The 17686-nt window shown below is 53.5% G+C and overlaps 1 protein-coding gene across 1 annotated transcript in view; it reads right to left on the reverse strand.

Annotated features, from left to right (window-relative positions):
- Positions 1-169: 169 nt before the first annotated feature.
- The window catches only part of LOC103174130 (pleckstrin homology domain-containing family A member 2-like), an 18980-nt gene continuing 1463 nt past the window's right edge, over positions 170-17686 (reverse strand). The window contains exons 2-12 of the mRNA XM_042344580.1: positions 14460-14623; positions 9586-9642; positions 9312-9360; positions 7862-7959; positions 5234-5368; positions 4366-4515; positions 3531-3599; positions 3378-3442; positions 2575-2638; positions 969-1052; positions 170-645 (exon numbers count right to left, since the gene is read on the reverse strand). Of these exons, the coding sequence (XP_042200514.1) occupies positions 277-645; positions 969-1052; positions 2575-2638; positions 3378-3442; positions 3531-3599; positions 4366-4515; positions 5234-5368; positions 7862-7959; positions 9312-9360; positions 9586-9642; positions 14460-14600 (1281 nt within the window). The 5' untranslated portion in view covers positions 14601-14623 and the 3' untranslated portion in view covers positions 170-276. The remainder of the gene's footprint in view (positions 646-968; positions 1053-2574; positions 2639-3377; positions 3443-3530; positions 3600-4365; positions 4516-5233; positions 5369-7861; positions 7960-9311; positions 9361-9585; positions 9643-14459; positions 14624-17686) is intronic.

The raw sequence follows: 17686 nt of genomic DNA on the forward strand, positions 1-17686 counted from the left end.
GAGTGTGGATATGTGTGTGTGTGTGGGTGTGCATGTGGGTGTGTCTGTGAGTGTAGGGTGTGTAGGTGCGTGTGTGTGGGTGTGGGGTATGGGTGTGCATGTGTGTGTGCGTGTGTATGGGTGTGTGCGTGTGTGTGCGTGTGAATATGTGGGTGGGTGCGTATGTGTGTGGGTGTATGTGTGGATATGTGTGTGGGTGTGTGTGCGTGTGCGCGTGTGGGAGGTTATTTGCATTAGCCTCTACGGCATAAACCACGGTAAAGATTCCCTTCCCGATTACACGTCCGTCGTCCGGACGCCATCGTTGTCCGCGAGGTAATCGATCCTGTGCGGTTGCGGCTGTGAGCGATGCCTGCGGCGCTTGCCCTGGACCTTGGGGTCTTCGGTCTCGGCCGGCTGCGACTGGCGTTCGGACGGGACTTCTGGAAGGCCAGGCGTCTCCTCCACGAGGTTGGACAAGGGTTCCTCGGGGGCGCGAGGCACGGGAGTCCACGGCTGCCAGGACGGAACCACGGAGGTGGATTTGGAGAGGGGGCGTTTCTCCTCCTGGGGCTGGTGGCCGGGGCCGTCCGGGGCGCAGCAGGAATCGTCTTGGGCGGCCCCGGAGAAGGAGGTCGTTCGGCTGAACGGCGAAGGTTGAGGGTCCTGCAAAGTGGACGCAAGAGAAGGGAGAACAAATCAATTTCCTCGGGTGGGTGGGTGGGCGGGCGGGAGGGAGGGTGGGTGGGTGGGACAGAGGGAGGGTGGGTGGGAGGGAGGGTATGTGGGTGGGTGGGTGGGAGGGAGAGGGTGGGTGGGTGGGAGAGAGGGTAGGCGGGAATTCAGAACAAGGGGGCATCACTAAATACACAGTCACTACACGTGACACTCTATTCCGTGAAGCTCTTTGAATGCGGGGATTATTATTATTATTATTTATTATTATTATCACCATAAATAATAGTATTTGCTGGTGGAAGGGAACATACTGTGGCTTTCGTTGCGCTCCTCTGGGCCACGATTGCCCTGTTTATTGCCGTGATCCAACTCTGCATCTCTGTCGGACTGTCCGCCTGGAGGCGAAAGGAAAGAACGTCAAACAACGCTCCCAGCGAACCCCTTCCCACCACCAAAATAACAAGAAAGTAATTGTGAGCAACAAACACTTTCGACGACAAAACACACTTGACAGCGTATCCTGTGAAGCGCTTTGAGACGCCTCGAAGACGCGATGAGGCGCTGGATCAAATGCCAGGATTATTATTATTATTATTATTATTATTATTATTATTACTGCTCTATATTCACTTGCATGCACTACCATATTTATACCCCCAGATGGTGATGGTACCCTTTTGTAAATCAACTGAACGGTTGGTGGAAGCCGATTTGATAACAGCTCTTAAGAGAGAAGTATATTGTTATTTGACTGTATAATTCCACGATTTTTTTGGTGGCAAACCCACCCGGACAGCCTCTGCGTATCTTAAGTAGGGAACAAACACTTACCGGGGTTTGCACGTCAGGGCAGAATGAACGTCAAACATTTGCCTCCTGATTCAAAGGAAAATACTTTTCCTTTGTGCATTTTAATGGGATGTTGGAACAACCACACAATGGCTTTTGCGCAGCGTCTGTCACCTCGCCAGGACGTCCCAAGGGCTTGGGCCCGAGCTGGGGGCTGTAGAGAGCGCGAGGAAGATGGTGGGATGACCGAAATCACCATCAGAGAGGAAGGTCTTCAAACGGGCATTGAAGGAGGCGAGGGAGGCGTAGAGACTGTGGGAGATCTTGAGGAGTTCTAGCGGGTGAGGGTAGAAAGGCTGATGGCCCAATTGTAGAGCGGGCAGAGCTGGGCACGTGGAGTGAGCCAAGGCAGAGCGGGTCATGGCACGGATATGGCGGGGGTTTAAAAGACAGTTGAAGGTCCAACGAGACCGAGGTTCTAGACTGGCTTGGTGGGTTGGAAAGTACACCCGTGAATAGCGATGCTGTCTGAGGTGCGGAAATGCTTTGAGACATCTCAACGATGTGATCGTAGAACCGTAGAATCTTACGGCACAGAAGGAGGCCATTCGGCCCATCGTGCCTGTGTTGGCTCTTTGGAAGAGCTGCCCAATCAGCCCCACTCCCCCCCCCGCTCTCTCCCCCAAACCCCCGCAAACCTTTCCTTCTCAATTCCCTCTCTAATTCCCTTTAGAAAGTTGTCATTGGATCTGTTTCCACCGACCCTTTCAGGCCGTGAGTTCCAGACAGTAACAACTCTCCGGGTAAAAACATTTCCCTTCATCTCCCCTCTGGTTCTTTCGCCAATTATCTTAAATCTGTGGCCTCTGGTTTCTGACCCACCCGCCCGCCAGAGGAAGCAGTTTCTCTCTTATCTACTGCTCCTCATCAAAATCCCTTCTAATTTTGAACCACCTCGATTAAATCTCCCCTCAACCTTCTCTCAACCTCCCCTCAACCTTCTGAACACAGCTGAGGCCTAAGCAGTGGCGTTTGAATTTCTTCAAGAAACAGCGAAAGACTGCACTGGTGCCTCAACGAGGCAAGTAACGGAACAAAACATCTTGACAAAATATGTGGGTAACGTACCTGGATAAAGAATATTCTCGATTGAGTAACTATTTCAAACAGATTGTCCCTCATCATCGGTTGACTGGAGAGAGAGAGAAAAGATATTATTCGAGTTGAAGGTACAATCAAAGGGCAGAACGTGTTGAACAACAACAACAACAACAAGTTGAGTTTGCACAGCGCTCCCGTCACCTGGGGTGGGGTCCCAGAGGGCGAGACAGTGACGGAGTCTGACCCTGAGCCGGGGGTGGGGGGGAGGGAGGGGGTGGGGAGGTGACCGTAAGCACGATCCAAGAAAGGAAGGTCTTTAGGCAGAGGGTTTTGAAGGTGCGGAGGGAGGGGACGAGGCGAGGGGATCGAGGGAGAGAGTGACAGAGTTTCGGGGCATAGCGGCTGAAGGCTGATGGTGGAGAGGGAGGGGGCGAGGGACGAACAGGAGAGCGGAGCCTGCTGAGAGGGGGCAGCGGGTGGAGGAGTGGGTGGGGGGGTGGGGGGTGAGCAGGTGGGGGAGAGGGAGGGAGGGAGGGAGGTGCGAGGGCGTGAAGGGGTTTGAAAACGAGTGCGAGGAGCTTGAAGTCGATCCGTTCGGTGACGGGGAGCCTGGGGAGCCTGGGGAGGGCTGGGGTGACGGTGGAGTGGAGGAGACCAGCGAGGAGGAAGCCATTGGAACAGTCCAGCCGGGGAAGGGACAAAGGGTTTCATCTGCGTCGTCTGCGGGGCAGGACGGAGGGGGGGGGGGGGGGCAACACGGCGGAGGTGGAAAAAAAAGCTCAGACGCAATCACGTGAAAAATCGAACACCGTCACGAAATCTATATTTACCTCAAATTGCATTTTTGGGCTTTTTGTATGTCCTTAAGTGGTATTGAGCGAAGAGGTTCCTTTTCCTGCAAGAAACAACGATTTGGTTACACACCCATCGGCTACGAGTTCTGCTTTTCGTTCTCCCCGTCTGTCCATCGTCCTTTCACTCACCAATTCACACTTGAAGTAGCTGAAATGGTTCTCGTCGAGCGTAAAGTATCTTCTCTTCCAGCTTTTCCTCTGGAAAACACCGTTCGTTAAATATATCAAGTCCCGGACCGTTTGCGGTGTGTAAATGTACGTGAAACGGTAAAGGACCGAGAACGCACAATGAAATAATTAAGGTGACAACTAATGATTGTGTTTGATACAGCGCCTGATACAGACGTCTCAAAGCGCTTCACAGGATACACCGTAAAGTGTCGTGACTGGAGAGGTGGAGAGGTACCAGGGCACGAAGGGATTTGTAGACGAGTGTGAGAGGATCTTGAAATCGATCTGTTTGGTGATAGGGAGCCAGTGGGGGCTGGCGAGGGTCGGGGTGATGGGGGGACGGGGTTTAGTGTGTGTGAGGGGGAGCCAGTGGGGGCTGGCGAGGGCTGGGGTGATGGGGGGAACGGGGTTTAGTGGGGGTGATAGGGAGCCAGTGGAGCCTTCGAATCAGCTGGATCCTGTGCACGGTGGAGTCACAGAGACGTCAGAAAGCGCTTCACAGGACACACTGTAAAGTGCAGTGACTGTGTGTTTTGTGGGCGAAACGCGGCAGCCAATTGCGCACAGCAGCGTTCCCCCCGCAAACAGCCGTGGAATTGAGTGACCAAATTATTATTATGTTTAATAATAATCGACTAACAACCGGGTTCCTACTGACCGCTGGTAAACAGAGGCGTGTGTGTGTGTGTGTGGGGAGGGGGTGGAGGGGGGGGTAAGGAAACTTGCCCAACATTTCGCCCTGACCTGACCCGCCCGGGAATCGCACCAGTGTCTGCGGCTGATGATAACTCACCACGATGCCTTGTTTCACGCAGAAACCGCTCTTCAGGACCTGAGGCCCGGATGTCGGTTTGTTTTCGGACACCGGAACGTGACTGACTGAGCGCTTGAGTACACTGTGCGACGCAGATTCAGCAGCTTCTTGAGTTTCATTCCCGTTCACCTGCGAAGAGACGCAGTAAAACCCCGGATCAGTCGTAGCTTTATCGATCGTGTTGTCCCCCCACGTCGTCGGTAACAGCCGTTGAGTTTCTCATCGAAGCCACTTCGAGTTTCTTTTGCGGCGGTCGTACGACTCGACAGCCACGACTTGGTGGTGGAGCGCGATTCCGAGCCGCGGTCAAAGAAAAAGGTCTTTAGGCGCGACACGAAGATGGGAGGGAAGGGGACGAGGCGGAGGGATAGAGGGAGAGCGCGACAGAATTTCACACCTCTCCGCTATCCTCCATTAGGACCCCATTTACTGGCTCCGTTGAATTATCATCATAGTAATAATTAATCCTGGCATTCGATACAGCGCCTCATCGCGCCCTTCGAGAAAGCGCTTCACAGGATACGCTGCAAAGTGTAGTGACCGCCGTGTATTTCGTGGGCGAAACGCAGCAGCCGCTGATCGATTAAATCGGATGATTGATTAAAACAAGACACCATTCATACAAGTTCGCCTGCGACGGGGACTGGGGGTAAGCAACACGGTAAAGGTTACGGCCCCAACTTATGGTACTCTACGCGAGTTTCACCACGTTGTGAAAATACTTGCAATGTCAGTGACAAGGCGCGACATCAAAAGGGAAGGATTATTGTGATAATAATTATTATTGTTATAATTATTATTATGAATCCAGTTGATTTTCGGTCCTTTGAAGGGTGGAGTTTCTCACCTGAGTAATTGGCGTTTGAACCACCACACCGCCAATGATTTCAGTTTTGTACGGAATCTGTTTTTTACCAGCCGGGGGTTCTGGATTGGGAATTTTCGCCTCGACAGTGGGCTGGGGATCGTTCGCCTTCGGCACCTGTAGGAGCGTTCGACGCAGAACGACGAGAAATTATCCAGAGAATAAGCAGTTGCAGCCTCCCCCGACCAGCGGTGGGTGGAGAGGGAACTCGGGCCCCGGTGTGAGTCGAGCTCGCAATCCCCCCCGATGCAAAACAACAGCAACAACTTGCACTCACATAGCACCCTCCACGAGGGTAGCGCCTCAGAGCGCTTAATGAAACCGAACCACCTTCCAACTGAGCCACACTGACGCATAATAACAATGATAATAATAATAATCCACCTGGCATTTGGCCCAGCGCCTCATCGCGTCCTCGAGACGTCTCAAAGCGCTTCACGGGACACACTGTCAAGTGTAGTGACTGTCTATTTTCTGGGCGAAACGCGGCAGCCAATTGCGCACAGCAGCGTCCCCCACAAACAGCCGCGGGTTGAAGTGACCAATTTTTTTTTTGAAGGGGTTATTACCCACGGAAACGCGATCCGCCAATCAACTAACAACCGGGTTCCTGCTGACTGCCGGTAACCAGAGGCGCGTGTGTGTGTGTGTGTGTGTGTGGGGGGGGGGGGGGGGTGGGGTGGGTGGGGGGGGGTTTTGGGGGGAATAAGGAAACTTGCCCAGTGTTTCGCCCCTGACCTGATCCGCCCGGGAATCGTACCCGGGCCCTCTCGCTCGCGAGGCGCGGGCTCTAACCCCCGAGCGACAGGGATCCATTGCGCTATTAACTGAGACACACGGTGAATGTTCCTGCAACTCAGTAGGAAACAGTGATACGTCTGAGAAGTCACTTAAAAGAGGAAACGACTCACAGAGAGTCAGGTAGAGTCAAGTTTCACACCAGATAGACAGTGCGCAGTTATTTTTAGATGTAAGTTGCTATTAAACTCGCTCTATATTTCCTGTCGATACTGATGGTGGGAGGACATTAATGAAGGAATGAGGTAATGGGTAAAATTCTTCCTTCAACCAATAGAACAGATGAGAATTATCAGATCAAGATTGACAGTTATATCCTCCGAAACGGCGCTGTTTATCCTCGATCTGAGCTCTTTGAACGGTTTGATAATATGTTGGTTTTTTTTTCACTTAACGTTCAAAAGATTCGGAATGGTTTTAACCGAATTAATCGTCAGAGTGAAAGTGAATCCCGAAGTCTATTCGGCAAACGTATTTTCTCGGGGTTTCAGCTGAATAAAGACACCGGAGTATCGGCTGTTTGTGGGGGGACACTGCTGTGCGCAATTGGCTGCCGCGTTTCGCCCACAAACCACACAGTCACTACACTTTACAGGGAGTCCTGTGAAGCGCTTTCAGACGTCTCGAAGACGTGATCGGGCGCTGTGTCAAATGCCGGAATTATCACTATTGTTGTTATTATTATATATTATTGTTGTAGGATAAAAAAGTGTTGGGAGGTGTTGGAGGGCAGGGGGTGGGAGGGCGGCCAAAAGCGCTGTTGAAGAGGAGGGTCCTCAGATGGGACTTGAAGGAGGCAGGAGAAGGGGTGGGGGGTGGGGGGGGGTGAGGCGGAGGGAATGGTGGGATGGAGTTCCAGAGGGCTCTTCCTCTACTTGTCTCGATGGAACGAATCACCTCAAAAGGGTTGATTTGGGTTCAATTCCATTTCCGAGCCCTGTTCCCCACTGAGGTTATCAGCTCACTTCGCAGACCATCTACTGTGGCTCTCAGAGAGCGGGAAAAAAAGATGTCCTCCTCTCTTCGCCTTCAAAGACCTCCACCCCTCGCTGGTCCCTCCCTATCTCTGTGACCTCCTGAATCCCCTAACAAACTGCCCGCTCCCTCCGCTCAGCGGGCTCCAGCCTGCCTCACGTCCCCCCCACGCCTCGCCCGGCCCCAGGATTGGTGGGTGGGCCTTCTGCCACTCTACCCCCACCCTCTGTCCCCTTCTCTCCCTCTCTCTACCCCCACCCTCCCTCTCCCCCTCTCTCCTTCTCACTCCCACCCTTCCCCTATCTTCCCCCCCTTTCCCCCACCCTCCCCCACTCTCCCACCCTACCCCCCTCTCCCCAACCCTTCCCTTCTCTCCCACCCTCCCTCTCTCTCTCCCCCTCTTCCCTCTCCCCCATCTTCCCGCTCTCTCCTCTCCCCCACATTCCCCCCCTCTCTCCCACCGTCTCTCTCTCCCTCACCATCCCCCTCTCTCCCCTACCCTCCCCCCTCTCCCACCCTCCCTCTCTCTCCTCTTCTCTCCCCCACCTTCCCTCTCCTCCCCACCAACTGTCCCCCCTCCTCCTCTCTCTCCCACCCTCCCCTCTTCTCCCCCCTCTCCCCCACCTCTATATAGTGTAGCAGTTAGAGCACTCGCCTCGCAAGCAAGAGGACCTGGGTTCGATTCGATTACCGGGCAGAGCGAAACCTTAGGCAAGTTATTATTATTGATTATTATTATTAATATTAATTATTATTAATATCAGCACACGGCAATGGCATAAAAGGAACGAAGAAACCCAATGGGAGGAACATACGGTCCATTGAACGTGGACGTACCGTGATCTTGCAGGATTTGTTCAAGGCTTCAACCCAATCAAGTAAGTCCTGCTTGTCGTTGGCTTGGAGGAAGTAACGGCGAAATCCTGCGTTTATGACTGTAATTGAAAAAGAAAATTGGAAAATAATCAATCGGGTGTAAAATAGGGATAGCCCCGGGCGGAATGGATTGCCGTCGAAACACCGGTACAAAGCAGGAATAATAATAATAATAATAATGTATTTGAAACAGCGCCTTATCACGTCTTCGAGCTTCATGGGACACACTGTAAAGTGTAGTGTATTTTGTGGGCGAAACGCGGCGGCCGATTGCCCACAGCAGCGTCCCCACAAACAGCCGTGGGTTGAAGTGGCCAAATTATTATTATTTTTTGAAGGGATTATGACCCCCGGAAAAGCCATCCGCCGATCGACTAACAACCGGGTTCCTACTGACTGGGGTGGGGGGGTGTAAGGAAACTTGCCCAACGTTTCACCCTGACCTGACCCGCCCGGGACTCCAACCCGGGTCCTCTCTCGCTTGCACGGGTTCTTTCAGTTACCAAAAAAAAAAAAAAACATTTCATTGGCTTCCCACTCACACTAACCACAGAACTTCACGTGTGACCAAACGTGCGACACAAGAAATTTGAGCTGAAATCTTCCGCAGCTCCTCCAGAAAGAGATTCCCGTTCCTCCCACAATAACTGCCTAAAACTTGAAATAGGTGGAACGTTGGTGGTGGGTTTGGGGCGGAGAGAGGATTGTAACAGAGCCTCATCACACACCACGTTTCAGTGCAGTCACGCACATGGCTTCCTCTCCTTTGGAAGCACCTTGAAGCTATTTCATCCATTCATCACATCTACGCCAACTCCCTCCTCGTCGGCCTCCCCTCAACTCTTCCCTCCACAGGCTGCAGATCGCCCAGAACTCTACAGCTCGTGTCCTCTCCCGCACCAGACTCCCTGACCCCCTTCGCCCCCCACCCTCGCCGACCCGACTCCACTGGCTCCCCGTCCCCCAGAGGATAGAGTTCAAAATCCTCGCCCTCGTCTTCAAGGCCCTCAACGGTCTCGTCCCCTCCTTTCTCTCTGATCTGCTGAGCCCCTATCAACCTGTGCGCTCCCTCCGCTCAGTAGGCTCCAACCTGTTCCAGGTCTCCCACCCGACCCCCCCCCCACCCCACCATCAGCCTCTCTGCCTCACCCTCTGGAACTCCATCCCACAACCCCTTGGCCTCGCTCCCTCGCTCGCCTCCTTCAAGGCCCATCTCAAGACCCTCTTCTTCGACCAACTGGGCCTTCGGTCACCCTCCTACCCCCCCCCCCACCGCCCCCTTCCCATCCTCCACCCCGTCCTGATCCCAACCCCCAGATAACAGAGCGTTAAAACATTCAGCAGGTGACTTAAAAGGGTACATGGAGTCTGAACATGTTTCACAATATTTTGTTCTCCCTATTCAACGTACCGAAGCAAAATTCAGCTTTGGGCCTCTGCTTTGCAGTTGCTTCACCAACCTGAGAGAAGAAGAGAAGAAAATGGATTAGAGAGGAGTTTATATGACAAATAATAATAATAATCCTTACGTTTGATCCACCGCCTGAGCTACAGGGGAATCTGAGGTCAGATTTTGCTTACAGTTGTAGGTGTTTTAACCAGACCAACTCAAGCTATTTCCACTTCCTCTATTGAGCGTTGACTGTAATCATGATTCGATAGAAAATGTAAGGTCGATAAAATACCTTAGAGATGTAGGGGAGTTGCAGACACCCGACACAGGATGTCGCAGGTGGTAGATTCTGAAAAAAAAAGAACGTGGGTTATTATTATTCGACTGTCCCTGTAGGTTATGTCAGAGCGAGAGCCAAAATGGCGGTCAGAAACATCCACCAGAAGTGGTGAGAACCAGAGCACAATATTTACGCAGTTCTTTTCAGGTCAGGAGGACGTCCCGAGGCGCTGGACTGTCAGGGGTTTGGACCCGAGCTGGGGGTTGGGATCAGGAGGGGGTGGAGAGCGGGGAGGGTGGAGGGCGAGGAGGGTGGGGGGTAGGAGGGTGACCGAAGGCGCGGTTGGTCGAAGAGGAGGGTCTTGAGATGGCCATGGAGGGCTTTGGGGGTTCGGTACAGAAGTAGGCCTGTGCTCGTAGGGTGTGTGTCTCATTGGTTTTTCTAAGTTGACCTCTTTTTTTAAACCAGTTTCATTTTTCAGCTGTTTCTCCGTATCCAATAAAACTGGAAATGCCGTCCGTCGGATGAGACGTTAAACTGAGCCTTAGGAAACTCACAGACGAGAGCACCACCAACTGAGTCAGGTTATAATAATAATAATTAATAATAATAATAATAATTAATAATAATAATCCCGGCATTTGACACAGTGCCTTATCACACCTTCGAGACGTCTCAAAGCGCTTCACAGGATACACCGTAAAGTGTAGTGACTGTGTATAATGTGGGCGAAACGCGGCAGCCGATTGCGCACAGCGACGTCCTCCGCAAACAGCCGCGGGTTGAGTGACCAAATTATTATTATTTTTATTTATTTCGACGGGATTATTACCCCCGGAAAAGCGATCCCCCAATCGACCAACAACCGGGTTCCTACTGACTACCGGTAACCAGTGTGCGCGTGGGGGGGGGGGTGGGGGGTAAGGAAACTTGCCCAACGTTTCGCCCCGACCTGACCCGCCCGGGAATCGAACCCGGGTCCTCTCTCGCTTGCGAGGCGCGGGCTCTAAACCTCCAGTGTGTACTATATAAAGGTTTTGTGCCGTTGTGGATGTCGCTCGCTGTTCCAAAAGTTGAGCTCGACACCCAAAAGCAGTGATCAGTTCAAGCCTCGTCGCTGCGCTGCAGGAAGCGAGTGAGAGAGAGAGAGAGAGAGAGAGAGACAGAGCAGATTACCACAACGCTCTCGACTCAGGAAGGTGCGCTGCACAGAGAACCATAAAGGGGAAGAAGAGTAACCGAACATTAACATTTTTCTCGTCTATTTCGACATTAACATAATGAATTCATTTCACTTTGCAGCGTATCCCGTGACGCGCTTCGAGGCGTCTCAAGGACGTGATCAGGCGTTGGGTCAAACGCGAGGGCTGCGGTTGTTATTAATAATAAACGATGACAGGTTTGGGGCTGCAACCGAAGTTAAACGGAAAACCCTCGAGCAGAGTGTGGTCAGCAACTTTCTCGTTGCTCCAGAGACAACGCGTTTCCCTCCTTCAGAGGTTTAGAGGCTGTTCTTTAACTGCAAAAATCTTATTTCGGGATTCGTAGCGCATTGTTCTGAGTATTAGAGCTTGGAGGCCCCCGGAGCTCAGGGGTTAGAGCCCTCGCAAGCGAGAGAGGACCCGGGTTCGATTCCCGCGCGGGTCAGGTCAGGGCAAAACCTTGGGCAAGTTTTCTTCCCCCCCCCCCCCCACACACACACCCACACACACACCCACACACACACACACACACACACACACGCGCGCCTCTGGTTACCGGTAGTCAGTAGGAACCCGGTTGTTAGTCGATTTGTGGATGGCTTTTCCAGGGGTAATAATCCCTTCCAAATCAATAATAATAATGATAATAATAATTCGGTCGCTTCAACCCGCGGCTGTTTGTGGGGGACACCGCTGCGCGCAACTGGCTGCCGCGTTTCACCCACAAAACACACAGTCACTACACTTCACAGTGTATCCTGTGCGGCGCTTTGAGACGTCTCGGAGACCTGATGAGGCTCTGTGTCAAATTGTTGTTGTTGTAACGGTCCTGTTGATCTAGAAGTCACTCTTACTCCCCTTTTAACATTCTCTCTTCATTGATTTCTGTGGTATATTAAAACACTGCAACGATCTATTATAATAGTATATTTTCCGGGGGGAGGTGACGATCCAAAAAAGAAGGTCTTTAGGCCGGGATTTGAATGTGGGGAGGGAGGGGGCGAGGCGGGGGGATCGAGGGAGCGAGTGATGGTGTTTCGGGGGGTAGCGGCTGAAGGCACGGCCACCGATGTCGGAGCGGAGGAGACGAGGGGTGAACAGGAGGCCGGAGCCAACCGAGCGGGGGGCAGCCGGTGGGGGCAGCGGGTGGGGTGAGCAGGTGGGAGAGGGCGGGAGAGGAGGGAGGTGCGAGGGCGCGAAGGGGTTCGGAAACGAGTGAGAGCGTCTGACGTTTCCACCTCTGACAGTGGTGTCCTTCTGTGAGTCAGGACAAGAGTCTTGCGTTAGGATTTCGCCCACAAAGCACACGTCTCGACGACGCGACTAAGGGGCTGCGTCGAAGGCCAGGCTGATTATCGTGCTGATTAGCATCACCTCCGAGGCTCGCTGACATATGTCTCCAGTAAAAGGTCCCCCGTCCCCCCTCCAACACCAAAAACATTCCAGAACTGAAAATTGGAATAGGGAACCAGCCATTTTGGATCTTGTGCTCTGCCACAGTCATGAGCGGCGATCGGTCTATTTTGAGGGCTTGCGTGATATCGGCAGAAGGCACAGTACACCTGCGTGCGGAGATCTAACCTCGCAGGGTTTCCCCTCGACATCGTTGCCCTCCCCAACGACACTGCGTCCACACAGGATTGGGAAACCTCCCCCTCCTCCGGCTTCCAGACGACCGTGAAAACTACCGTTAAGAATTGCTCCCGGAACAATTCAACCCACAGAGACAACTTGCGTCCACACGGCACCCTTCGGCTGAGGTGGGGTCCCGGAGGGCTTGAGGGTGGCGGAGTCTGACCCCGAGCCGGAGGGGGTGGTGGTGGAAGAGGGTGGGAGGGAGGGGGAAGGTGACTGTAGGGTGGGGGTGGAAGAGGGTGGGAGGGAGGGGGAAGGTGACTGTAAGCACAATCCAAAAAAGGAAAGTCTTTAAGCTGGGACTTGAAGGTGGGGAGGGAGGGGGAGAGGTGGGGGCATCGAGGGAGAGAGTGATGGAGTTTCGGGGTATAGTGGCTGAAGGCTTGGCCACCGATGGTGGAGACGGAGGCTCCGACCTGCTCCAGGTCTCCGGCCAACCCCCCCCCACACCATCAGCCTCTCTGCCCCAACCCTCTGGAACTCCATCCCACAACCCCTCGGCCTCTCTCCCTCTCTCGCCTCCTTCAAGCCACGACTCAAGACCCTCCTTTTCGACCGCGTCTTCAGCCGCCCTCCTACCGCCTCTGCCCTCCCTCATCCCAACCCTGCCCCCCACACCCCCCACCCCCACTCCCCCCCCTACGCTTGGGTCCTGACCCCAACTGTTCAGTGCCTCGGGAACGTCCTCCCAACACGAAAGACACTTTACAAAAGTGCTGTTGTTGTTGCATCCTTTCACCCACAACACACACACAGTCACTACACTTTACAGCGTATCCTGTGAGGCGCCTTGAGGCGTCTCGAAGACGCTGTGTCAAATGCGAGGATTATTATTATTATTATTATTAATAATACCATTAATACTCCTCATTCCCAATTCTCCTGACATTCGTATAAAGTCAATTTGAGCTCCGTTTCCTATGTGATCGGTTCCGCTTTATATATAATATATATACACACACAAAGTAATTAACAATTGCATCAGGTTATGGGAAAGACTGATAGATGCCAAGAGTCTGTACTTATTTGCGAAACAGGTTGACCCAACTTGTGATGATAATAATAATACTAATAGCAATGAGAAATAATCCTCGCGTTTGATGCGGCGCCTCAGCGAGACGTCTCCAAGCGCTTCGCGGGATACGCCGTAAAGCGCAGTGGCTGTGTGTTTTGCGGGCGAAACCCGGCGGCCGATTGCGCACAGCGGCGTCCCCCGCGAACAGCCGCGGGTTGAAGTGACCGATGGTAAACAGAGGCGCGGGCGCGTGTGCGTGTGTGGTGTGTGTGTGTGTGTGGGTGGGGGAGCAGTGGAGTAAGGAAACTTGCCCAACGTTTCGCCCCGACCTGACCCGCCCGGGAATCGAACCCGGGTCCTCTCTCTCGCCTGCGAGCCGGGGGCTCGAACCCCTGAGCCACAGGAAGTGCACTGATCGTGGATCAATGCGGCTTGGTGATTCACGCCCACCTCACGCTTGCTTTCATCACAGGATTGGTTTAGATGACGAAGGTCCCGATATCATCCGCCCATCACACCCACCGTAACGGTCTCCCATCACACCATCGAGTTGTTTATTTTTAAACGTCTTACCCACAACCTCACTCCCTGACTTCCTCTCGTTAATTAACGCCCCCAAAACTAGTTAATAACGTCCGCGACTGTTATACCTTGCGGATCGCTTTCCGTGGCTGATGAGCTCGCCCCCGCCAATAAATTGTCCGCCTATTTGGCCACCCGATCCGCCGCTTTGTTCGTGGGGTGGGGTGGGGGGGGGGACACGCAGCTGTGCGCGAGATCGGCCGCTGCTTTTCTCCTACAAAACACCCAGTCGCTGCAACCTTACAGCGTGTCCCGCGCAGCGCTTTGGGACGTCTGGAAGACGTGATGAGGCGCCGGGGCAAACGTGAAGCATTCCGGCCGCGCGGGAGGGGTGGGGGGTGGGGGGGGGCGGACGCCGCACAGCCGCGAGCTGTCGTTGTTTGGTCGAGGTTTACGTCACACGCTGAGCTCCTAAGTTCCTATGTACAGCGTAGACAGCGTAGAAAACAAACCTGGGGGTTGTCCATGTACCAGAGGAGAGCATTGTCCGAAGTGTCCAATATAAAATAGCGACGCAGAAATTTCCCACTGCCTTCAGTCTCCTCAATATCCAAGAAGCCACAAACACGATTGGATCGATCGACATACGGCATTCCTGCCCTCACCAGTCATCACACTGCAAGAGAAACGAGGCGGCGGTGAGAGGAGCCACCGGTCCGATTTCAGGACAGGAACGTCTCCGCGTTAAACCGTAAACCGCAATGATTTGAAAACGCTGAGGCACATAGACACGTTCCACCCCCATCACCACACCCCACCACTGCCGACAACAACAACAACAATAATAGCAATAACCCCGGCGTTTGACCCGGCGCCTCATCACGTCTCCGAGTCGTCTCAAAGCGCTTCACGGGATACACTGTCAAGTGTAGTGACTGTGTGTTTTGTGGGCGAAATGCGGCAGCCGATTGCGCACGGCAGCGTCCCCCACAAACAGCCGTGGATTCAGTGACCAATTTTTTTTTTGAATGGATTATTATCCCCGGAAAAGCGATCCCCCAATTGACTGACAACCGGGTTCCTACTGACTGCGGGTAACCTGCGGGTGTGTGTGTGTGTGTGTGTGTGGGTGTGTGTGGGGGGGGGTTGGGTGGGGGAGTAAGGAAACTTACCCAACGTTTCGCCCTGACCTGACCCGCCCGGGAATCGAACCCGGGTCCTCTCGCTCGCGGGGCGAGGGCTCGATCTAACCCCTCCACTCCAGGGGGAAAAGAAAAAAAAAGTACATTTTTTTCCCCAAAACAAAACTGCGGACAGAGAGGATTTTCCGGTTTTTCTGCATTAAAAACCCCGGCGTATGGTGCGCAGATCCAAACATTTGCTGCGTGTGTTTTATCTTAAATAAAGATTTGGTGTCTGAACGGCCGAAGGGACATCGCCGTTTGCACCACAATGGCAGATCTGTTTGAAACCTTACAGTCTACACGGAGAATAGTCAACGTAATTAGGATTCTGCACCGTGTTTCGAACCCACGTTGGACCTCACAGTGTCGCAGTTCTGCTCCTTCGCAGAACACTTCAACAGCCACTGTTTCTTACTTTTAATTCTGTCTTTATTCAGAAAAAAAAATTGACTTTAACCACCCAAAGACTCTTCCAGCAACAGCGCTGCTTCTCGGGCCTTGTTCAAAGGCCAATTGAACGTCTCAAACAGGGTCCGAACCCTTTTTAAAACCCCCTCTCGATTTATTTCGTGCTCTCTCTCTCTCTCTCTCTCCCCCTCTCTCTCTCTCTGGCAAATAATGGACATCAGGAGAAATGACACAACAGGAATTTAACTCGCCAAGTTTAGAGACTATAAGCAAGCACCTATGTAGGATATCTCCCACAAAATGCGCAGTCACTACACTTTACGGTGTATCCCGTGAAGCGCTTTGAGACGTCTCGAAGACGTGATCGGGCGCCGGGTCAACTGCGAGGAATATTATTCATTATTATGTGAGTCAGTTGCTTTATCAATACATCCGAAAGCAGAGTAGCGGCACTCAGCTGTATCAATACTTAATAATAATAATAATCCCAGCACTTGATACGGCGCCTCATCGCGTCTTCGAGACGTCTCACAGCGCTTCACAGGATACACCGTAAAGTGTAGTGACTGTGTGTTTTGTGGGTGAAACACGGCAGCCAAATGCGCACAGCAGTGTCCCCACAAACAGCCGCGGGTTGAACGACCGAATTATTAATTATAATTTTTTTTGAAGGGATTATTACACCTGGAAAAGCGATCAGTCAATCGACTAACAACCGGGTTCCTACTGACTGCCGGTAACCAGAGGGCGTGTGTGTGTGTGTGGGGTGTGGGGGTGTGGGGGGAGACTAAGGAAATTTGCCCAACGTTTCGCCCTGACCTGACCCGCCCGGGAATCGAACCCGGGTCCTCTCGCTCGCGAGGCGAAGGCTCTAACCCCTGAGCTCCAGGATGTCCACTTATATTGGAGTATATCAACAGTCAGGACTTCCCAGTGCCTTCACGATAACTTCCTTATTGAGCAACTCACAAACAGGGCATTTATGTGTCGCTGCCCAACAAACACATGACATTTACACGGAGCCTTTCAGGTCAGGAGGACGTCCCGAGGCGTCAGGGGTTTGGCCCCGAGCTGGGGGTTGGGATCGGGAGGGGGTGGAGGGCAAAGGGGGTTGGGGTAGGAGGGTGACCGAAGGCGCTGTTGGTCGAAGAGGAGGGTCTTGAGACGGGACTTGAAGGAGGCGAGGGAGGGGGCGAGGGAGGGGGCGAGGCGGAGGGGGCGAGGGAGGGGGCGAGGGAGGGGGCGAGGCGGAGGGGGCGAGGGAGGGGGTGAGGCGGAGGGACGGTGGGATGGCGTTCCAGAGGGCGGGAGCTGGAATCGAAGAGGCACAGAGTATCCCGAACAGGGAAACTGAATCCATTGCGCAATCCGTCGGTTGGTGTAACTCGTGGCTGAGAGCACTTTATTTCATAATCCCCTTCTCGCAAACTGTTCGCAAGTCACAAGTTTAGCAAAAGCGGCGACGTTCAATGGCACAACCGGGAGAGAGAGAGCGAGAGAGAGGGAGCGAGAGAGAGGGAGCGAGAGAGAGACAGAGAGAGAGAGAGAGACAGAGAGAGAGAGAGAGACAGAGAGAGACAGAGAGAGAGAGAGAGAGAGGGCTGTTATCCATTTGAGCTGCGGCTTTGCAAGAGAATATTTCCACGCCTCAGTCTGGAGGACAATTTTGGTCACTTCAACCCACGACTGCTTGTGCGCGCGCGCGCCCGCCTGCGTGGGCGGTGGGACGCCGCCGAGCGCGACCGGCACCAACAGAAGGCGCAGTCACTACGCTTTGCACCGAGTTCCCGCGAAGCGCTTTGAGACGCCTGATTTTCCCCGTCAGCGGTGCTTTCGATTTGCCATTTGTTCCCCCACAACCCCCCCCCCCCCACCCCCCACCCCTCGGTGTCAGGTGAATGAAACGTGAGGGCGATCGCTTTCACTTCTCCCTCTGCCAATCCCCCCACACCCCACCCCCACCCCCACCCCTCACGCCCCAAACTCTCCCCCCGTAGCTTTTCTCGAACACCTTATGAATTTCACCGACCACGGAAACGTGGAGAGGCTGAAGCGAGACCCACGGGAATCCACACGCAACCCACTTCTCAGCGGAATGAGCTACCGGTTTGCTTTCCGTTCCCGCCCCACCCACCCCCCCCCCCCAC

The sequence above is a fragment of the Callorhinchus milii genome, unplaced genomic scaffold (genome assembly GCF_018977255.1).
Source record: "Callorhinchus milii isolate IMCB2004 unplaced genomic scaffold, IMCB_Cmil_1.0 Scaffold28, whole genome shotgun sequence".
Taxonomy (NCBI): Eukaryota; Metazoa; Chordata; class Chondrichthyes; order Chimaeriformes; family Callorhinchidae; genus Callorhinchus; species Callorhinchus milii.